At 38.5% G+C, this 24,298-nt stretch overlaps 1 protein-coding gene across 1 annotated transcript in view; it reads right to left on the bottom strand.

Annotated features, from left to right (window-relative positions):
* The window catches only part of LOC124595722 (ryanodine receptor), a 690,379-nt gene that overhangs the window by 261,747 nt on the left and 404,334 nt on the right, over positions 1-24,298 (bottom strand). The window contains exons 40-45 of the mRNA XM_047134588.1: positions 21,951-22,103; positions 21,735-21,850; positions 15,774-15,937; positions 9,729-9,827; positions 9,221-9,373; positions 5,468-5,591 (exon numbers count right to left, since the gene is read on the bottom strand). Of these exons, the coding sequence (XP_046990544.1) occupies positions 5,468-5,591; positions 9,221-9,373; positions 9,729-9,827; positions 15,774-15,937; positions 21,735-21,850; positions 21,951-22,103 (809 nt within the window). The remainder of the gene's footprint in view (positions 1-5,467; positions 5,592-9,220; positions 9,374-9,728; positions 9,828-15,773; positions 15,938-21,734; positions 21,851-21,950; positions 22,104-24,298) is intronic.

Raw genomic sequence — 24,298 nt, 5'->3', positions numbered from 1 at the left:
GCAGAGGATAATCCCATCGAGCAGGCTACTCCAGCCCAAGTGCCTGCCTGCAATGGACCTATAGCTGACGCACAGGCAATCAGGCACAGAATACATGCAGTAGGCCTGCCTTGCGAGCAGTATATATTAGCTGGGCCTGCCCAAGGACAAGCTAAGGGTCAGCACCCATATCCTATGGAGCAGTGTAGGAATAGCCTGTACTAGAGGCTCTATTACATACCTTGTTATAATTCACTGGAGTTACATAATTTAAGCTGAGGCTGTATTCTTGACACATGCCTCATTGCCAGATGATATAGAGGATGTCCTCACTTTAGTTTGCATCTCCCCTATCCAAAATATAAAATATACTCTGTGGGTCTCCTTGGTTTCTCTATCTGCTTGTTCATTTTCTCATATTCTGTCATACTCTCGTACCCAGTTGAGTAATACATGTTTCTTTTGCTGTTGTAAAAGGCGAAATATTTCCTGTATTTTGGGTGGCTTTCTCTGCCCTCTACATATGTTGTAGTGTTTGTAGGGTGCTTTGGGAATTAGAGCAGATGAAATACTTTTTACTTTTATGATGCTTCATCTACTTCAGTGCTTTCAGAAATGTTTATATATCGACCCTGCACACAGCAAATTTGCCAGAAAGGCGAATCCTACAAATACACGGTACATAAATAAATAAACCAAAATGAAACAAATAGGCACAGGAGTTCCCTTGCTTTCGACCATCAGTGTGTACTACTATATAATTGTTTGGATTACCTAAAGCTTTAAAAAATGAGGACTTACAAATTAACTTGTAGACTGAACTGCTCTTAAAAAATTACCAATTTTAAAATAATTCTGGGTCTCTCAAGAAACCAAAGAAGTACATTCTTCATCTTGTTGTAAAACTATGACATGTGCCACATTTATGTATATGAAAGCCGTCCTTTGTCTGGATCCAAAAAGGCTTCAAATGATCAAACACACTTACTAAAAAGTTTTTAATTTGTGGATCAACAATGATACAGTATGCAGCTGTTTCTATATGGTATATATTTAACAGGCTCTGTTCACCCATCTCAGCACAGAGAGTGAGGATAGGGTTGGTCCTAAGACTATGGTGAAGTATCTGATTCTCTCCAGGTTCACCACATCCAACATTTTTTATGTGATGCTCTTGCAGAGCCACAAATGATGGATTGCACAATCAAGTTGAGGCAACAATTACACTCTGTTAAATCAGAACAGACAAACTTTGTCTCCTCCTCATCGATGACAATTCCCGATAATACATTTAGGAATATTCAGGAAATTTAAAATCACTTCTGAGGTCCATTAATTCTTAGTAATTTTGAATAGTTTATTATCATCCTTCATCCAGAAACGTTATAAACAAAAGAAGAATACTGGAACGGGGCAAAAACAAGATTTCTCAACTTAGTACTAAAAACCTTTCTTCTCCACCAATTTCTCCAGTCTTCTAATTGTCAGTTGCAGCAGACATGTTGTTCTGAGGCTCCAGGAAGAACAGATGAATAGTTTATCATCATCCTTGTCTGCTAATAAAGAATACTGGATCTCTTACTGAGATGTTATACTGTTGACAGTGATAGCAAAGACAAACACAATGAAAACACTACATTGCTGGATATATTGTTCAAAGCTGTCAGAATTTTTCCTCATTCTTTCTCTCTATATTTCTGCTAACATGGGGAAAATGAAGCAGAGGGGGCTGGGTAACTTGGAGGAGTTACTGGCTCCCTCAGGCAGACACTCACATCCATATATTGAGTTGTATAGTTGTCATATGATCTGTCAGACAAGACCGCCACCACATAGATGAATTGCTCCAAGCCTCAAATGCATATTTTGCTAAAACTGAATGACTTTCCTTGAAGCTGAAGAATATTTCATGAAAATCATCAAAGGGCAACAATTATCACATGAAACTCAATTTTTTGTCATGTTAACAGAATACTCCATCAGTCCTTGGTAGAACAACATTATAATAAATGAAAAGCACGTTCTTTTGTTCTACAATATTACTTTTAACCGGTTTTCGGCTTACGAGGCCATCGTCAGACATTTACTGAGTTTTGTCACCAAAGAATTTACAGTGTTTGCAAACAACTTTGGAAGAAAAGTAACACATCAAGACTGAAGCATAAACATACAGTAAGTAACATCTTAGACAGTGTGGTAGTAATACAATGAAAAAAGTTTAAAAAAATTGAACAGTAAATAAATAACAATGGAGTAGACAGGAAAAACTTTAACACAAAATAGGAAATTAGTACTTGACAAGGCTACATCAGGAGGTATAAAACATGGAGAGTGATACAAAAACCAATTAAAAGAAGAAACAATTATCAATGTAACTACAGAATACATAAGGAATTTAAGCAATATCAATAACATAAACAGAAATAAATAAATGCAGGAAAGTGGAGGCGCTTGAGGGAACACCTCCATTTTCCTGCATTTATTTATTTCTGTTTATCTTATTGATATTGCATAAGTTCCTTATGTATTCTGTAGTTACACTGATAATTGTTTCTTCTTTTAATTGGTTTGTGTATCACTCTTCATGTTTTATACCTCCTGATGTAGCCTTGTCAAGTACTAATTTTATTTTATTTTATTAGTTTTGTTTATTAATGGAAACGATTATGTAGGCATGCTGTTCCTATCCTGTGTTAAAAGTTTTTCCTGTCTACATCATTGTTATTTATCTACTGTTCAATTTTTTTCCTTTTTTCATTGCATTACCACCACACTGTCTAGGATGTTACTTACTGTATGTTTCTGCTTTAATCTAGATGTGTTACTTCTCTTCCAATGTTGTTTGCAAACATTGTAAATTCTCTGGTGACAATACTCAGTAAAAGTCTGAAGATGGCCTTGTAAGCCAAAAACCATTTAACACAATAAAAGTAATATTGTAGATCAAAAGCAAACTGGTGCTTTTCATTTATTTCAATTTTTTGTCTTTTCATTATTATGTCTTCTTTCATAAGGCCTATATGGCTCATTATAAGCGAATATATCAATGAAAATAACCATTTTGAAAATATAACATAACTGTATGTGTAAAAAGTCTACTCACAAAGCAGTGTCAGGAGAAAACATATGTAAAAGTTATGGAAAAGTGCAAGCTTTCGCAGCCAGTGGCTCCTTCTTTTGGGGGAAGGGTTGAAGGGGAAGAAAGAGGGATGAAGAAAGAGGACTAACAAGGTTTAGGAAATGGGGAGAGTTATGCAAAAGACTGCCCAGAACCCCGGGTCAGGTGAGACTTACACGACAGGTGAGAAGAAAAGACTGATTGTTTGGGACTGCACCACATGAGATTAGAAGACCTTAGAGCTTAAAAGTGGAAGACAGGGCCTGTCTCTAAGCTGGTCATAGGTTGTGTTCCAAAAATGAACAGTTAGAGACAGAAGTGATGACATTTTCTGCAGGACCTGACCATCATCTTGCAGGGCAATGCTCAAGGACATACAGTGCAAGATGTTACTGATTTGTTTGACTGATGGAGCTGTTAAGTGCTATACCACCTACTGCACTCCCCTGACTTAAGCCCTCATGAGTTCAACTCAATTTCTAAACTGAAGGAAACACTTCACGGCATTTGCTTCAGAGCTACTACAAATTTGTTGGGCAACAGACCGCGCTGCTCAAACTGTCAACACAACTGGCACTGCTAAGAGTATCCTACAACTTCCACATCGCTGGCAATGGGTTATACACAATGCTGGTGACTATTTTGAATGTCAGTAAAACATTGAAACACGTATCTATTTTATATGAGCTGTAAATAAATAGTTATCACTATTAAAGTTCCGACCCTCGTAGATAAAACACTAAGAACTATGATAAAACACTAAAAACTCTAAGACGACACAGGTTTAGTCAATAGATGGTGTAGTCTTTGGCAGCTGACCATAAATAACGTAAAACACAATACATGTAATTAGGCAAAAAGCCCTATGCATAGTGGGTGCTGACTTGTAATGGTCAACTCAAAGATGGTCCTCCACTATTAGAAATACACTGCCATTTGTGAAAAATGCAACACTGAGAAAGAATTACCCAAACAGCGCCACACTTGGTGGAAGTGGTGACAGGTGTGCAAGCAATACATGATACGTTTTGCAGTGAGATGCAGTACATGTGGGCCGAGCAGAGCCCTCTCGTGTTGGTCCGACAGGGTCGGTGTTGCGCCTAGTGTAGTCCATGCAGAGCTGTCATACAAGGTGGAAACAATACAATGAGTGCCAGTATGCCTCGTCAACATCAAAGGGAGCCATATCGGCATGTGAGCAAGTTCAAACGGAGCAGAAAGTTCAAACAGGGCAGAATGATCAGTCTCCAGGAAACGGGGTTGTCATACTGTGACATTTCGGCTCGCGCAGTGCATGCTTCCACGACAGTAATGTGTGTGTGGAAGCAGTGGATAGAGGAACTGGACCACGGAAAGTGACCACAGCACAGGATGACTGTAATCTTGTCTGCATGGCCATTATGGACTATACAGCGTCATCCACAGTGTTGGCTCATCGCTGGAGCACTGCAAAAGGGGTGAACTTGCCTGCATCGACAGTTCGTCGCCGTCTGCTGCAGGGTGGACTGGTTGCACGCATGCCATTACGTCGGCTTCCACTGTCCAGAAACCACAAGCTCCTCTGACTGTAATGGGCATGTGAACACCAATGCTGGGATGCTGAGTGGCAATATGTAATCTTTTCAGGTGAGTCTCCCTTCAACATGTCTTACAGTGATGGCCCCATAAATGTCAGGCAGTACCATGGTGAGCACAACCTGGAGGGCTGCATTGTGGAGCAGCACAGTGGACAAACACCAGGTGGTGATCGTTTGGGGCGCCATTGGTTACAACAACCGATCTTGCCTCGTACCTATTGTGGGCACTTTCGACAGCAACCAGTACCTATCGGAGGTTGTGGAGCTCAAGATTCTCCCCCTGCTTCAGGCATCTCCACAGACCACATTTTAACAGGACAATGCCCGGTCACATATTGCGAGGTAGAGCAACGGGTACCATTGTTTCCCTGGCCTGCACATTTGCCAGGCATGTTGCCCATCGAACATGTCTGGGATATGGTTGGTCAGCATGTGGTGCGTCACGGTCCTCCAGTAATTAGTTTCATGGATTTGTGGGCTCGGATACAAACTGTATGGAATGTTTTCAGAACGTTATTAATTTAATGCCACAGCATATAGCAGCTCTAATTGCAACGCATGGTGGCCACATGACATACTGAATAGTAGGGCTCAAAGAATATGTACAGATTTGAAAAAGTAATCATTATTTACTTGTCATGCACCTAACCTGTAGTATTAAATTAATTGAATTCATGCATTTCTTTCTTGGTGTTGCAATTCCCACAAACAGTAGTGTATGATGAAATATTGCACTCTGGAGTAAAAACTTAAGTTTTTGTGTAAATAATACAAAACTTTATTTTCAACTAACCTTCAGGTGTTTTCTTTTCAGGTTCTACTGCTTCCTTAGGTTCTTCCTCCATCTCTTTCACCGCATTGATGAAATTGTACAGGCGTTTAATAGGACCAGGTTTCACTAGTTCAACTGCATTTTCCTGATAAATAAATTTAATGAAATTTGTAATATGCTCTTGATGAACATTTCATAGTTAACAACACAAAAAATAAAAAATAGGAATCATGATGCTGCCATTCTGTTGGATTTCTGCAATCCCTTAAATTTTAAGGGGCAAAATTGAAGTGTTATGTATCTGAAGCACTATTTCTGCTGGAATTAGTTATCATAAATTACACTTCATTGATTTGTAGTGTGTATTCTCATTTGTTTCCTAGAAATTAAAAATAAACAATTGTGTGAAATAAAAGGAGCTCATTGTAAAATTGTATAACTGTTTGAATGCAATGGAAGTTGCAAGTTTGATTTGTAATGGTGAAAGTTTAGTGCAAACTGACACATAAGTTCCAAGAATTTGAAAATGAAGATATGATATTCAAGGAAAAATAACAATGGTGCTGAGTAATATATTCCCCTGATACTTACATTGGGAAAAACTGATAACTTGTCCAAATTTGCCACGTTATTGGCAGATAGCCCCAATGAGTCCATTACATGACCATGTGAGTGTTTGAGTGAAATAAATATTACTGTTAAAAGTTAATAGCTGGCTCATATGGACCAACAATGTATGTGCCAATGTATCAAGAGTTTTGAGTTTTACTGGTTTTTAACAATATTATCAAAACGATGGTTGCTACTCATCATATAGAAGAGATGCTGAGTTGCAGATTGGCAGCCCCCCCCCCCCCCCCTCTCACTCTGCAACTCAAGGTATCATCTTTATGGTACGCATACACACATGACCACAATCTCTGGCTGCTGAGGCCAGACTGTGGCCATGTGCATGTGACTTGCATTTGCATGAATGTGTGTTTGTGTGTGTGTGTGTGTGTGTGTGTTGTCTATCCTGATGAAGGCCTTGTTACCCAAAACCTCTCTTTCTGATAGTCTTTTTGCTGTGCCTATCTGGGACTCATCATCTCTGCTACATGGTGAGTAGCAACTATTCTTTTCATAATATTGTTACTGGTTTTTTATTATTAAATTAAACAATGAAAAGTCCAGGTTGGAATATCAACAGTATTATGAAAAGGATAGATCACTACTCACTGTAAAGGTGACACATTGAGTTGTAGACAGGCACGATGGAAAGACTGTTACAAATAAGCTTTCACCCTAAGCTTTCTTCAGACAAAGGAAACACGCACACACATTCACACAAGCAAGCACACCTCAAACGCACCACGACATGTGTGTGTGAGGTATGATAGATTGTGTGTGTGTTTCTCTTTTCTGAAGAAGGCTTTGTCTGGAAGCTTATTTGTAACAGTCTTTTCATCATGACTGTCTGCAACTCAAGGTATCATCTTTATGGTAAGTAGCAATCTACCTTTTTCATAATACTGCTTTTTTATCATTATATTTCGTTTCTAAATTGACAACTGCTTTCATAATTCCCTCACATGCTAAAATTCTGACCATTTCATGCAAAACAACAGAACTGCAAAACAAGCTTCTTTAGTAAAATACACATTCAACACTTATATCAGAAGTTTTTATTCATCTTTTCCACATACCTTGTGTGATAAGCTATGTGAATGTGCAACACTGTTTAAATATCATGTCTTGTGTTACAAAAGGCTAAAGATGTAACACATCAGTAGCTATTCCAAAAGTTGTTTAACTCTTTCAGAGCTTCTGGTTACAATTGTGTACATTAACTTTTACTGTGTCTTAGCTGCATCTGAAGCATTTTTTCCCAATGGAGACTTAAGATACACATTTGTGGATGTTCTGCCTTTTCATCATGCACAAGTGCTGCCAACTGTTGGACACTGCTATGAAAATATCAGCAAGTCAATGTAGCAGCATGTAGCAGCTCATGACCACCAGAATAGAGGGATGTGGTTGGTTTGCAATATTCAACTGTATAACTGAGTACCATTATTAATTTTTTGCATGTTAATAATTGAATGAACATTTTACTATTTATTAAGTAGAGACTATTTCATAATTAGTTATTTTAGTCCATAAAATGAAGCCAAGTGTACAAAGTATGTTTTGAAAACAGGTACACATTTTTGTATAAATCTTGCATCTAAAATCATTAAAAAATCACCTAAGAGCAATAACACATAAACAAAAATTTTCCTCGCTCCAGAAAAAAATTCAGATCTGAAAGGGTTAATGTTGTCACTGAGAACACATGAATAACTGTACACTGCTGACCATTGGAACAGAAACACCAGAAAAATGGCATAAAATACACGTAAAATTGTCCTGAAATGCACTACAGTCTTTGATACACAAATGATTAGCTCTTGAGCAGAAAGAGAAAGAAGTGTCATCATCTACATTCAGTATATAAGGAAAATTTCATTTGAATGTTTGGTGTTTGTGAGAATTTCATTTTATGTCTTGTATAATAAAGAGAAACATCTGCCTGCACAAGTCACAATTTGACAGGGGCAGGATAGTGGCCTGATGAGGCCACAGTTAATCATTTCTTGATATTGCTGCTCATGTGCCTGTCACGTGAATATGGGTCAATGGGTTCAGGAGGACCGTACTCGACACTGTGCAGAATTTTAACATATACATACAACCTGGACACAGCAGTACAGATACGCTTTTCGCTTGGCCGTGCAGGATCAAACAGCCATATCACACACCTTGCGTCAGAAAAATAGGTTTGTTGCGGCAAGATAAGCACCTACACAGACAGTGCAGTGACACACAGAGTGCAATGGACTATCAGCACCGTGACCACTGTTGAGGCTTCTTGACATGCAACAGAGAGGAGTTAGCAAAGAGCAGTGCACCTAATGTGAACAGCAGGCACAGGAGTGGCACCAGATCATCTTTCCAGGCACATGCTAGCTAAGAATCCAGCATCACAACAGACGTATCCATGCGGGGAGGCTCTGACAAGGATAAATGTTGCCAGATTGCATTTGTCATTGTCATACAGGGCCCTGCACATCATGTGATGGTATATGGTGCAACTGGGTGCAAAACATGGTCAACCATGATTCACAAACTGGCAACTTGGGTAGCAGACATCACATTTTTGACACTTTATGGTTAGTGGCTGTACCCTATCATCAAGACCTGTGTGATGTTATCTTTCAACAAGATAATGCAACACCACACGTTGCTCTTGCTGTCCTGACCTACATCAATACAGAAGGTGTTGGATTGTTGCACAGCCAATACATTCTTCAGATCTCTGACGCACTGAAAACAAGAAGTTACCAGTTACCAAGAAAGGGACACGTCACTCGCCAGCCCCTCTGACAGAAGAATCCTGGTATGGAGCTGAAGCAGTTGATGCACCTGACTTAATGCCCAACTGGATCAAAGCCATTGTTGCCACAGGCTGCAGCTCTGTGTACTAAGTTTTGCACCCTGTAATACTCCAAAGTCACCAGCAAATTTGATTGTGTATTTTTTCTACTTCATTGAAAACATTTTATTATTTGCTATCCTTCCTGGTGTTGCAATTTTAATGGCCAGAAATGTACTTGGAATTGTAAGGTAAATCTGTGGTGTCAGTTGGATTGCAATTTGTGTTTTGAAAGAGCAAACTACATCGAACAAACTTTTCTTAAGAATGGAGAAGTAATTTTATTTTAATTCCAGATAAAAGATTATTTTAAAAATTACCTCAGCTTCTTCTGCATCTCGCAGTGCATTAAGTGAAACATGTGACATTAATTTTTCATGGAATGCATTCAGTTGATCTCTTAGTTCTTCTCCACATGGGCAGTTTTCCTTGTCCTCCTCTTCAAGGTTTTTAAAACCAAGAATTGCATTCATCTACAATTATTATAAAGTATAATTAAAACAAATAAGTCATCAATATAATAAAATATTAAATCTCAAGATGTTCAGTTCTACTTTACTCGAATGTGATTTCATTACACACATAAAATGCAGCAAATCCTGAAAGCTCTGGTATGATTAGAAACAAAGAATTTCTATAAAGCTGATATTAAAATCCTTGTCATTAACTACTCTGAGATCTGAATGCAGGAAATGTCCCTTTCCACCTTAAGTACCCTCCATGGAATGCCTAATACTTATGACTATTTTTGAAATGGCTATGCAAACATTTACTTATTACATGTACCATGTAACCTACAAACCAGTGACAAATTTTGGCAATTCTAACCTGCTCTTTTGGAGGGCACCTAAATTCTCTTGTCTTTTTAGCTGCAACTGCTGATGGGAGGTCTGACTGTTTGATGTCAACATATCTCCTCAGCTGGTCCTGTAATAAATATTTTCATTAGTTTATAAATCAGTTTTAGGGTTTTAGGAGACTGGATACACAGTACTGTATTGTATTGTTATTGGAGCTGATTGTCTACAAAAGCATCTTATTCATGAAACATCTGACAAGTGGAAAGTACCATTTTGGCACAGAGATGGTTTGATTTGGACCATGTGCAAGTACCCCCAACCCCTCCTGGTGGAGTGATGGTGAATATCATAGCTGTTTTTCAATACACAACCATTACCTACTACACTTACCAGTACTTTAAAGAATGTGAGAGTTTCTATAATGTAGACACACTGTAAAAGAGTAATACTAGCTATTTTAAACAGTGCTTCACATAAGTCTCTAGATTTACACCCAAACATGATTCTAATGGCCTTTTCTTGTAGTTTTCATATGCAAAAAAGATCACAGAATCATGTCAGGATGCAAACCTATAGCTGAGTCAGCATAAGTTGATCCCCGACAGTAGCAGTGGGCTGGGCACAGTGGCTTTGTGGGCCTACCTCAACTAGTAATGTAATATGATTTTGCAAACTTCTCTATGATGCTGCGTCAGTGTCACAGATCTGTAGATGGCAACTGTTTTCACCTGCAGCCATTACCACTTTGCAGTTGAATGCTGGCAACAGTGCTGTGAGCTGTCAGGGATCACCTTAAGCTGTTTTGACTATAGAAACTCATGTACTGTGTTTAAAACCATTATAATTTTCCAAAAGCTACAAAAGCCATAATATGGTACACTTTAGCTTACCAAAAGTTTGATATTATCACACGAATTTTATCACTTACCAAAAATTTGTATTGGATACACTTTCACAATCATGATGAACAACGACCATAAAAAATAATTAATGGCAGTATTATGAAAAGGATAGATTCCTACTCACCATATAGAGGAGACACTGAGTTGAAAATGAGCACACCAAAAAGACTGATAAAAATGCGAGCTTCAGCCAAAAGCACTTCTTCTAAAGTAGACAACACACACACACATTCACGCAAGCACAACTCACATACACATGACCACTATCTCTGTCTAGTGAGGCCAGACTGTGAGCAACAGTGCATGATGGCAGAAACAATCTGGGTGGTGGGGGTAATGAGGAGGCTACGGCAATGTGGAGCAGGGATAGCAGGTTATGGGTGGGGGATGGTAGGAGTGTGAAGGGACATTTTGGATACAGGATATGTCAGCTAGATGAAGCCGGGAGATTAGATGGCACGGGAGGTGCACCAAAAATGAGAGCAGTAAAGGAGACAAAGAATAGAGAGACAGAGACAAGTGGGTCAGTTGGTGGAACAGAAAGCTATGAAGTGCTGGAGTGGGAGCAGCAAAGGTTGAGGCCAGGGGGCCAATGGGAATGTAGGATACATTGCAGGGAGAGTTCCCTCCTCTGCAGCTCGGAAAAGCTAGTGCTGTTAGGAAGGGTCCAGATGATGCAGGCTTGAAGCAATCACTAATGTGAAGAATGCTGTGTTGGGCAGCATGCTTGGCAACTGGGTGTTCCAGCTGTTGTGGTGGTATGCCACATAATGTGATAAAAATGATATTGAATAACTTCGCAAATATACCAAAACTGAAGTCGTAATGAAATGAATATTATCACCGAAAAATAATAGATTCTGTAATCAATTAATAGGATCTGTGAATGTAATTGCAATCTCTGTTCCTTTTGCAAAAGGATTGCTCTCTCTTCCCTTTCATTTCTTCGTAGCGTAAGAAGCCATTTTGTGACGAGGCATGAAAACGTGAAAGTTTCACATAATATTTAGCCTAAATATAATCAAATATTACTTAAAAGTATTGCTAATGTTTTTCTGTAACAGCTCCTATATTCATGAAGTGAAGTATTTCAATATTTTATGCAAATTTTATAGGGGAACATAGGTGCAGAGGTCAGTGCCATTATTTCAAATCATAACGGCCCAGAGTCATAATAAACATCTTAATATTTGCTAACAAATAAAAATAAATGTAAATGTAGGAGAATTCTCTTGATTAGTGGTTCTTCCTTTGAAACAGTAAAACTAATCAGTTTCTCCAATTTTGAATCAGATTTGAGTAAAGTGATTTCAGTAAATTTTTTTGATTCTCACTTAACGGGAATTGCGAGAATCTCCTTAGCCTTATATTTTCATATAAGTAAGGAATAATTTACAAAAATCAATTAAATATAGACATATATCTGGAATTTTGTGTGTTGGTGGTGTCTTTTAATATAAAAACATCGTGTCAGGCAAACTAACTGTGAGAAGTACCACAACTGAGTCAATGATGTAATTAATTTTCCAGTTGTGAAGCAGCCAGAATAACACTAACTCCAACTTTTCATAACATATAAATAGCAATACATAAAAAAACCACCACACTGTCTCTTCGCCACAGTTTGTCAACAGCCATTCATGTGGGCAGACAGCTTGTTGGTATAGACATATATCTGGAATTTTGTGTGTTGGTGGTGTCTTTTAATATAAAAACATCGTGTCAGGCAAACTAACTGTGAGAAGTACCACAACTGAGTCAATGATGTAATTAATTTTCCAGTTGTGAAGCAGCCAGAATAACACTAACTCCAACTTTTCATAACATATAAATAGCAATACATAAAAAAACCACCACACTGTCTCTTCGCCACAGTTTGTCAACAGCCATTCATGTGGGCAGACAGCTTGTTGGTTGACATGCCCGTGTACAAAGTAGTGGTGGTAACTTAGCTTGTAGATCACGTGACTACTGTCATGGGTTGTCCTGCCTTTCATGGGATAGGTGATGCTTGTGACTGGGCAGGAATAGGTGATAGTGGGAGGATGTATGGGACAGGTCTTGCATGTAGGCCTATTACTGGGTTATGAGCCATAAGGCAAGGGGTTGGGAGCACGGGTGGAGTAGGGATGGATGAGGATATTGCATAAGTTCAGTGAATGGCAGAATATCACTAAATCACAGTGAGAGGGAAGGGAAGGATAGGGGTGGGTATTCCTCATTCCAGCGCATGATGTGAGATACTCAAAACCCTGGTGAGGATTGTGATTCAGTTGCTCCAGTCCTAGCTGATACTGAGTCATGAGGCAAATGCTCCTTTGTGGGTGGACGATGGGACTCTGGGATGTGGCGGCTGACTGGATAGATACGGAATATGAGATGTGCTTCTGTGCAAGGTTGTTAGAGTGACACCCTTGGTATATTTTGAGAGGGACTGCTCACCATTATAGATGTGACAGCCACAGGTGGCTAGGCTGTGTGGAAGGGACTTCTTGGTATGGAATGGGTGGGAGCTGTCAATGTGGAGGTTGTGCTGGTGGTTGGTAAGTTTTATATGGATGGAGGTACTGATGTAGCCATCTTTGAGGTTGATGCCAGCGTTGAAGAAGGTGGCTTCTTGGGTTGAGGATGGCCAGGTGGAGCAAAGGGGGGAGAAGGCATTGAGGTTCTGGTGGAATGTGGATAGGGTGTCCTCACCCTCAATCCAGATCAATAAATCATCAAAGAAACTGAACCAGGTGAGGGGTTTGGGATTCTGGATGGTTAGGAAGCATACCTGTACATGGTCCATGGATAGGTTGGCATAGGATGGTACCATGCAGGTGACCATTGCTCAACCAAGGGTTTGGTAGTAGATGATGCCTTCAAAGATGAAGTAATTGTGGGCAAGGATACAGACAGTCACAGTGACCAGGAAGGAGGCTGTAGGTTTGGAATCTGTCAGGCTTTGGGAAAGATAATGTTCATTAGTGGCAAGGCTATGGGCGTAAGGATGTTAGTGTAAAGAGAGGTGGCATCAATACAGACAAGCAGGTTGTATGTGGTTAAGGAACAGGAACTGTGTGGTAAAGGAACAGGAACTGAAGAGAGTCAGTGAAGGAAATGGTTAGTGTCCACTTGGAGAATCTCTGCTCTCGTAGACCAACATGTTCAACATACTACCTGTAACCTACACTCCTATATAAAATACACTATCTGTTTCCTCCACTGACTCTCCATAGTTCCTGTTTCTCAACTGCACAGAGCCCTGACTCTCCATAGTTCCTGTTTCTCTACTGCACAGTGCCCTGTTCATCGTTATTGATGTCATCTCGTTTTACATTAACACCCTTAATGCCAATGGCCTTGCTGCTATTTAAAGCTACCTTTCCGAATGCCGGATAGATTCCAAACCCTCAACCTACTTTCTAGTCACCATGACCAATTATATCCTCAGCCGCAATTACTCCACCTTTGTAGGCATCAACTGCAGTCAAGTCCATGATACAGTAATGGGCACCTGCAGAGCACCATCCTATGCCAATCTATTTGTGGGCCGTTTAGAGACATCCTTCCTAACTACACAGACTCCCAAACCATTCACCTGGTTCAGATTCACTGATGACATTTTCGTGATATGGATTGAGCGCGAGGACTCTCTATCCATATTCCTCCAGAACTTCAACACCTTCTCCCCCATTTGCTTCACCTTGATCATTATCAACTCAACAACTACCCAACACAACATTCTTCACTTCGATGACTGCTTTACAAGCTGCACCATCTGGATCCTTCCTACCAACACCAGCTTTTGTGAACTGAATCAGTGAGAACCCTTCATCCAATATATCCTATGTTCCTATAACATCCTGGCCTCAAACTTCATACTCCATGTCCTTCACCCACCTACCCCTTCGCTGCTCCCACTCCAGCACTACACAGCCTTCTATTCCACCAACACTCCCAATCTCTCTCTTTTCTTCTCCTCCTTTACTGCTCTCCTTACAAGTAAATTAAGTTAGACCAATTTAATTTCAATTGTCATAAACAGTTTTTGTATACTTATGAGCAAAATACTAATGAGTAAAATAAAACAGAACTGCAACTCCACTTCCAACACATCTAACTTCATATAAAGAGAATGCACTCAACTTTTAGTCACTAACAAAAATTTCTGCACTCTCATTATAAACCAGCATCTTTCTCGGCTGTTTTTTAGAAAACGGTTTAATGATACTGGTACCAATTACCAATATGTCCTTTTCAAACATTACAGAAACACTTTTGTATTACAGTCCACTTTAGAAAATCTATGTCTTCACAAACAGAAATTTCTGATGAGATAGTAATTTTCATATTATAAGAATGTACTTCAAAATTCCTTGATCGATATGAAATAGCTAAGAAAATTTTCCTAGTCATTTCAAGAAATTCAAGAGTCCTCAACCTGCAAAGACACGTGCAACAAATGTAGCATGCAACAAATTTTGCTCCACAAAATTGTAGACAGAAAGTATACCTATACTATTAGTTCAATGTTCAGAAAACACCCTCAGTTCAAAAATGGAACTTAGTAGTTCTGGTAGATCATTTATCTTTTGACACTTCCAGTGACTAACACAGGAAAAACTATCAAAGGCAGGGACGCAGATAAAGCCTACAAAGAAATTATAGTCTTCACAAAGTACAGTTGACAGCTGATAAAATAATTTTGTCAATTCCTCAAATGTCGAAATTTCATTTGCACTTCCTCAATTGTTCTTATGCAGAAGTAAGCTGACAGCTTTGCAAAATTGCCATGTTTCCCACTATATCTAGCTCTGATTCAACTGTTTCAACGTTTTATTAATTGAATCTAAAGATTTCAACAGCTAGGGATGATTGGCCCCCAAATGAGTCAAGAAAGATAATATCATCTCAGCTGAAATGAAAATGTTACAGACCTACAGTAGAGTCATTAACTTAAGGTCTTCTTGGAATAAAGCTGATATACTCTAAACATTTCTAACTCTGATGTAAATATGTGAATTTTTTAATTGTTTGTACAGATTCTGTCTATCCAAGTATGCTATTTCCTGTAGGAAAAAATGAGAGTGGATACTTTTTGAGGGCAATACCATGTTCTGAAATTTGTTGCATGATACGTACATGTTTTAAGAGTATTTATGCACCACATAAAATACATTACTTACTGTTTGCAGTTCTGCAACAAAATCGTGACTGAAGGCAATGATTGATTCAACTCTGTGACGTAACTGGCTGTCACATAAGTGATGCAAAAGATAGCACATCTGTAGCTTGGCTCCTTCTGCCATTTTCATTTGAAGCAGTCCTTTCCTATGCTCATCCTTCCCCTCTGTTAACAAATATATTCCAATTTTAATTGTTATACAATGATGATGAACTCTGATGATGAACTTCCAGACACTTCATTATATATGCAATGATAAATTAATACAGACAACACAGAAGCCCATTATTTTAGAATTTACTGTCAGCACTATTTAGACAAATCGGGAAGATCTTCAGCAGAAGTTATGTACAATAATAATAATAATAATAATAATGACAATACAATAACAAAATCATAGAATTCCCTTTCCCATTAACCCTAACAATTCTAATAACAACTGATACTACTGCTCCTAATAATAACATTAAGTATTCACAGGTGGATCTTGGGCTAAAAAAATTTAAACACTTGCTTCATCATGAAACTGTGAAAGACAGGAATTACAAAAAGAAACTGACGTGTGAATGTCATGGATTATGGATTATGAATGACACCAGCAGCAACAAAGGCAGATAGGGGACTGATGGATATCTCTAGATTCTTCACTTAACACTGGTTTTTAAAACATTTATAGAAGTCCTTTATGGGATAATTAGCATCCAGCTTCAAGTGCCTGTGAATTTAGGTGTTTTAGTTTTTCTGTGATGCTCTCCTGTGAGGCGAACAAATCTGTCTTCATTCATATCGCACTTCTTCGTCTACATTCAGAATCTTCTGTTAATACTATTTGAAGAAGTAATTCAATGAACCACTTCTGAAAGATACATTTGCAATTAAAGTTTTTTAATGGAATCCTAAACATCATCTGAGTGCTACCTTATTTAATTAGAAAACAGAGTAAAGGATGGGAGGGAACAAGTCAAATCAGGTATGAAAGGAGACAATGCAAAATGGAAGAGAGGAAATCGAGACTTCTCCATTTTTAACATAACTGGCTTTTTAATCTCACTTGTTGCCAGTATTTAAATACAGATTTACCTCTAATCCTGATGTACTGTATCTCTCCTGAAATGGTGTCCTAGATAACTCTCTTACTTGATCGCTGATGATTCAAACACTTCTCCATCCATTTCCTCTTTTGCAAGATGAAGGAATTTCTGGCCACCAAAAGCAAGGATTTACGTAAATTTTAATTGCTACTGTGTCTGTTGCTCCTGGTAAGTAGAAATCCTTCCATCCATATTTCACTATTGCTCCAGTCTAGCGATCACATTTCTTTTAAGTATTAATTATAATGAAGTTTTCTTCTCTGTCACTTAAGAAGGAAATAACTGAAATGGGCAAAAATGGGGAAATAATGGAGGTTGAATGTAGTGGAGACAGATAATTGAGAACAAAGAATAAGAAAGGAGGCAAAGATAATGGATTGTGCCAGAGAGATCAAAGATAGTGTACAAGTAAGAACTATTACAACTTCAGTTCAGAAATGATATAAGGGATTGATATGCAACATTTACATGCCTAACAATTTCTGGAAGACAAAACCCAAATTTAGGAATTTTTTTCACTGTTATTTTAAATGTTAGGCCTGAATCAAATTTGCTAGCTGAATCAATATTTGTTTTCCAAGCATCAGTTGTTTCATACAAATTATTTCTGCATATAGACAGAAATATTTTGTCTTCATTTTGAAGTGATGGTACCAATACTTCTGTAATACTTTTAATAAGGAGATGGTATTAAACTATCTAGCAGATTAAAACAGTGTGCTGAACCGGGACCCACACCTGGACCTCTGCCTTTCATGGGCAAGTACTCCACTGACTGAGCTATCCAAGCACAATTCACAAGCTGCCCTCACAGCTTTACTTCTTCCAAACTTCTCGGAAGTTCTCCTACTTATCTTGCGGAACTTAGCCACAGCTACAGCCTAGCCTCAATTACATGCGTTGTGGAAAATGTGTGAAGTGGTCACTGCTGGAATATTACTCTGCTTCAACATTTGGAGACTTGGAATGGCTAGAAAACTTCTGAAAAGCAAATGTTTTGTCAGCAGGCATTAATTGTGTGTGACACCTTTTACCTCTAAACAAGGAAGTAAGTATAGAAGTTTACTGATTAGTCAGCTATGAAGAATATAGTGTTGTTTCCAATCAGTTCAATTTTTCTAATGCAGCAAACATACCATCAGTTATGTATCACTAAACATCAAATTAAGATAAAATGTGCTTGCTTCTCCTCAATCAAATAAAGGAAATGAATACTTTCTCCTCAGCTGATTGCCCAGTCTTTTCCTTCATTAAAAATAAAACTGGTTCATCGACATTAAATAACATTTTTAAAACAAATAGGGACCTGAAAACCTTTTGTGCAAAAAGAGAGAAAAAGTGCTTGCAATGGGACAATGAAGATCATCATGGGCTAGCAATGACCTGCATACTGTAACAATGGGAGCCAATATTTTACACATATTGCTTTTTAAAACTAATGGTCAAGTAATATTCACATCTGTCAATGGCCATCTTCTTTGGAATTTGGGTAATTACATTCTTTATGAAGTAAGAGGGTATACTACATGTCATATATCTTGCATACCAGGTGGAATAGTTCTGTCATAGTTGGTTTTCCTAAGGCCCTCAGAATTCTGAGGTTATATCACCTACCTCAGGTGTCTTGTTTCATTTTAGGTCTTTTAGTGCTCTATTGAATTTTAATCACAATATCATATCTCCAATCTCAACTTTGTCTACTTTCTCTTATCTTTCAATAATATTATGTTCAAGTTTGTTTCCTTTGTATAGCACTTCTACATAGCCCTTCCACCATTCAGACATTCCTTTTTTGTTTAGTAGTGGCTTGCCATTTGAGCTGCTTCTCCACATGTTTATTTATCTTTCTTATCGGCAGTAACTCTCTTTGTCATAGTCGCACATGGTTTTACAGCCACTGAATAGGTTTTCAGTACATTGAGTAACCCCAAGTGCCATACTGATTATTCCATACCCAAATATCAAGGAATGGGAGACATTTAGGATATCATAATAAAGGAAGATATTGAAATTAGAGCCGAAAATGACCTCATAAACAGACACAGTAGCTGAGAAATTGAGATTGGTATGCAGTTTGTTCAGCTACATAGTGATCCATACAGCTACTAGTTAGCATACAGATACCGTTACATCACATACACAGTCATGTTAAAGTTTAAAAGTTTTACTGATATGCAACAGTAAAAACTCACTTTTCAAAAAGTTAGCACAGTATAAAAGTTACACTGAGCGTTAGAACAGAAAAGTTACATTTAGTATACTGAGTGACCCAATGTGCGATATAGATTCTTCTGTACCCACATATCAAGGAAAGGGAGACAGTCAGGATACCCTAACAAAGGTAGCTATTGAAATGATAGCCTTATAAACAGACATGGTGGCTAATATCTAAGTTTGGCTTGGGCACGATACGTTGTCAGTGCTCCCAGCAGAGAGACGTCTGTACAGCTTGTGAGGTGGAGGCTGACTGACCATGCTAGGACTAGGGTGGAGCCCTTCCTCTTCTCCCACCTGCCCTGAGCAAGGGGCTGGGATGTCATGCTTTGCTGCAGTGCCTACAAAAGGATAACTGAGATTCTGTCTTGATACATAGCCTGAAGATGATGGGAGTGATATTCATTGAAACGATACAGCATTTCAATGAACTCACTTGTCTGGAAACTCCAGAGCTATATATTGCTACCCATCTATCTTGAATTCTGTTCTTTTGTCTTCTTTCTCCAAGCCACTGCCTAACACTCCACCTTAAATTCAAAACAATCATGATTTGTTCATTTTATCCACATCCCATCTCTTTAATTTTCTACCTTTTTGAAATTTTAGTTCTATTCTTTAATGAATAAGCAATAAATTATGGACATAACCAACATCTGAGCCTGGAAATGTTTTGCAGTTTAAAATCTGGTTCCAGAATCTTGTTTTCTCATTGAATAATCCAATGAAATCTTTCAGTTTACACAAAGTTTGATGGTAGTTCTCACAGTGGGGAGTGACATTTGCAACACATATAAGTGAATGCATTAAGTGTGGCCAGGTAGTGTGACCAGGTAGGGCAGCTCTGAGGTCAAGCTGCCCTAAAATATATTTCTCAATAATGTATTACAGAATTTAAATTACCAGGATGCATTTTGAATATTTCCCACATGAATAATGGCAGTCAACACTTTTGGAAGTGTTGATATCAAGTGATGTTTTTCAGACAGGTAGTAGCAGTCTTAAGGCTGCACCTTGAGATGACAATGAGTTCCACGTATCAGAGATCTGAAGCATCAGTTTTATGGAGTACAACTCTTAGGGGCCTCCTGAAGGATCAGCTAGCAGAGCGTAAGGGGTGTCTTACCAACTTCCATGCGATTTTCATGTTCTGCTGCTTCAGTAAAAAGGGAATGAACAGAGTGGCTGAAACTCTGATATTGAGTCCCTGTCTCTATATATCTCTACTAAATTTTGATACCTCGTTAATCGACATTCAGTATTAATGTTTTTTATTGCATTTTAGATAGTTTTTTGTCTCTGACATTTACAATTCTATCCTTTACAGGAATAATTTTGTATATGTCCCGCCAGAGTGCACTAGAATGCAGTTACATACTGTAAGCATCACCATCCAGAGAGAGTACCACGAATGAACAGAGAAAATATGTGCATGAAAAATGTTCCATTGCCATGATTAGCAAATTTCTTTCGGTGAGTGTCTTCTGCCTGAGTGTCAGTGGATAAATATTCTACCTACAGATCTTATCTTGGAGTTAGCTTTTGATGTTATTTAGTAGTTGATTATATCCCCTCCCTTTCCTGAAATCTTAGTTGTGGCAAAAGACTATCTGTAGTGTAGCCCAACGTGTAGATTAGTTCCAATCAGTAAATGTCACAGCCTTCCCCAGTGTGGAAACCACGAGCCTCACCTCCAACTGAATATTTGGATGTCCAACTGAGTATATGGATACCCAAAAGGAAGAAATGCACTGTATATAGCAGTACACATTGTAATCTTACCTCTGATAGAACATCTGGTAATTTATTTTCTAAGGTGCTGGCAGCAACCAGCAAAGCTAAGGTCACTGCCGCCTCACGCCATGCAGACAGCTTGACTTAGGACCTGTCATTTCTTTTTCTTCGCGAAAATTAGAGTTATAATCCATGGAATCAATTTTTTGTCATTAGATGAAGCAGTGGAACATTATAATAACCCGGTTTCTGAAGTGACTCATAAAGAGGGGTATCATTGCTTTAAGGACTGGTTTCATGAAATTCAAAAATATATTGATGTTAAAAGGGAATATTTTGATAAAATCATTTAAATTTTTTAACACTAGTCCTTGTTTAATTTTCTAAAAATTTTCAATTTCACCCTTGTATTGAGAACCACATCAAATATTCATGATGTATTTGTAATCTAATAAACTATGAGAGGAAGTAAGTACTGACCAGGAATTCCCACTCATAATCACTCAGAAATAAGTGTAATAAAACTCTTCCAAATTTACGGGAACTACTTGCAATGGACATTACAGATTACAACTGTAAATTAACTGATGTATTTGACATTATAGGAAAGATAGCAAGCATGATCCATGGTCCATGCAACATGCAGACAACTACCAAACTGATTGGCACAGTAATCATAACTGAAAGTAACATTTAAATGCACACAACAAGAAACAACAGCAAAATATTTTGGCTAAGTAAGAGGCTAATCTTCAGTGATAAAATAATTTCCTTGCAACAGTGGTCAAACTTTCACGTAAGTAGGACATTCAAAAGTCTTCAGATGTGTTAGTAGTTCACATTTTTTCTAGGCGAGAGTTAAACTGTGACAATTTTCTGCTAACTGAGCACAGAAGAAAACTAATGCTATTAACTGTATTTACCTTTGTCAAATGAACTGTCCCAAGTTTCTGGATCAATCATAATTAGTAGTTTCCCCACATCCTCATCAGTGAGCAATCCAACTAGTAGCAGGCGATCCACTAGTTTTAGTAATGGCCTAAAGAGAACATGGAAAAAGTAATAAACAGAAAGAAGTCAGAGAAAACAAATTAAATTTTCAAAAATTAAAAAAGTTAGCTTAATCAGTTTCTACTCACAAGAACAAATTTTCATTGCTGCCTCCAATTGGATCCCTGTTATGTACTTGGTTTACTTGAACAGCTTCATCCAACGCAGCCATGATATAATCCTTAACAGCATCAAGTGGGAAATCTGGGCTATACAAGTTCCTGATGTTTTCAATTGTTTCACTAGAAAGTAATATTAACAAATAAGCAACCATATTTTCAAAAAAGTGAACTATTTTGCATGTACTGCAGGTAGTTTCAATTCAGAAGAGCACACAGACATAAAAAATTAGGAAGATAATGTTCATCCAGTTATGCAGGTACAAACAAATTTTCAAAATAGTAGTTTACTACCTTATGCTGATATTTCCTTTTGTGTGAATGTTCTGTGGGTTTTCAAACAATGGAAAATCCTGAATAGAATAACAACAATATTATGAAAAGGGTAGAGTGCTACTCATCATAAAAAGGAAACACTGACTTGCACAATCACAATAAAATGACTGCTACACAGTTTAGCTTCAGGCCAAAAGGCCTTCTTCTGAAGTAGAAATCAGACACACACACACACACACACACACACACACACACACACACACACACACACACACATACATGACCACTGTCTCTGTCCATTGCAGCTGGACTGGCCGCAGTACCCATAGACAATGGACGTGTGTTTGAAAGTTGTGTTTGTGTGAATGCTAAAATGTAAAGCAGTCTTTTAGTTGTGCCTGCCTGTGACTCTACGTCTCCTCTAAATGGCGAGTACCAATCTCTACTTTTCATAACATTGTTATGTGAGTTTTTACGTTTTTAAACAATTTTGCAAAGATTCTACTGAAATTTAATATTTACGTTCTATACAACTTCTTTTTGATTTCACAAAACAGATGAGCAGTTCTTTTGAAGCACACACAGGTTTTTGGTATATAGTTATTTTATGAAATCTGATACATTTCCCTCAAAATACAAGGGTTGGAACTTAAACAGTGGCAACTATTTATTCACAACCGATACAAAAGAGTTATATGTTTGCACTTGTTACTGTCCTTCAAAGTAGTCACCAGCATTGTGAAGAACCCGTTGCCAGTGACGTGGAAGGCGTAGTATACCGTTAGCAGAGCCTGTTCTGTTGATGGTGTGAATGGAGCAGTCTACTGCCTGCCGAATCTCTGGAACAGTTCTGAATCCAATGCCACAAAGTGCTTCCTTCATCTTTGGAATCAAGTGAAAGACACAAGGACTTAAGTCCATGGAGTATGGTGGATGGTACAGTACTTTCCAGTCCCATTGACCGAACACAGCAACCACAGCTTGCGTTGTAGGTACAGTGTGTAAACTTTTAGATGGCAGACATCTCCCTAGTCCTGAATCGGTAGAAGTCGGCAAACATCGGGAGGCTTCGGTAGGCACGCAGTTTCGACTGCTTCCAACATTACGTAGCTCACTGTGTTGTACAAGGTAGCCATTGTTGTCTGCTTCGTTATTGTTTTGCGCTGTACTGTTCTGCTTGTTTTTATTGTGCAGTTGTACTAAACATTACCAAAATGAGTGAAGAGGCAGTTGCTGGCCCATCTCGGGAGTCGCCAACGACCCCTACCGATAGGCCTACGGTTAGAAGGAAACCAGTTAGAATGCTCGCAAAATTATCGGATGAATGGTTTGTGAGCGCATGGTAGACAAACATACATACATTCATTTTTATATATATAGATTTTAATGAACATGACGATTTCAGTTTCGTGTACGAACAACATTTAAAGCGAGTTTTACTTCCAAGCCTTTCGTCTGCTTTCGTATAAGCATGACGTGCGATTTGTAGTGCCAGCACTGCAACTGGTAGGCGTGCCTTGTTCCCCCCCCAACGGCTCCTCACCCCTCGCCAGCCAATGCTTGCTTCCTCCTCTCCCCGCACTCCCCTCACAACTCTGCCGTCTTACAGTTAACACACTGTACCTGCACATTGTCATGCAAAATGATGGGTGGGTTGTGCAGAAAGTGTCGCCTCTTCTTTCGCAAAGCTGGTCACAGGTGATGCTCCAAAAATGAACAGTAATACTGTGCATTGACTGTCTGCCGTGGAGAAGCGTAATGTGTTAGGATAACACCACCATAGTCATATATGAGAATCACCATAACTTTAGACCACTCCATTCGCACCATCAACAGAACAGGCTCTGCTAATGGTTTACTATGCCTTCCACATCGCTGGCAATGGGTTCTACACAATGCTGGTGACTACTTTTAAGAACAGTAACAGGTGCAAACATGTAACTCATTTGTATCAGTTGCGAATAAATAGGTGCCACTACTTAAGTTCCAACCCTCAAATGTATTAGACCAACCATACAATAAAGGGTTTCATGACCGGATGT

Source organism: Schistocerca americana, chromosome 2 (assembly GCF_021461395.2).
Source record: "Schistocerca americana isolate TAMUIC-IGC-003095 chromosome 2, iqSchAmer2.1, whole genome shotgun sequence".
In the NCBI taxonomy this organism is placed as follows: Eukaryota; Metazoa; Arthropoda; class Insecta; order Orthoptera; family Acrididae; genus Schistocerca; species Schistocerca americana.
The sequence above is the reverse complement of the archived record's forward strand: the minus strand, read 5'-3'. Positions and strand labels throughout refer to the sequence as shown.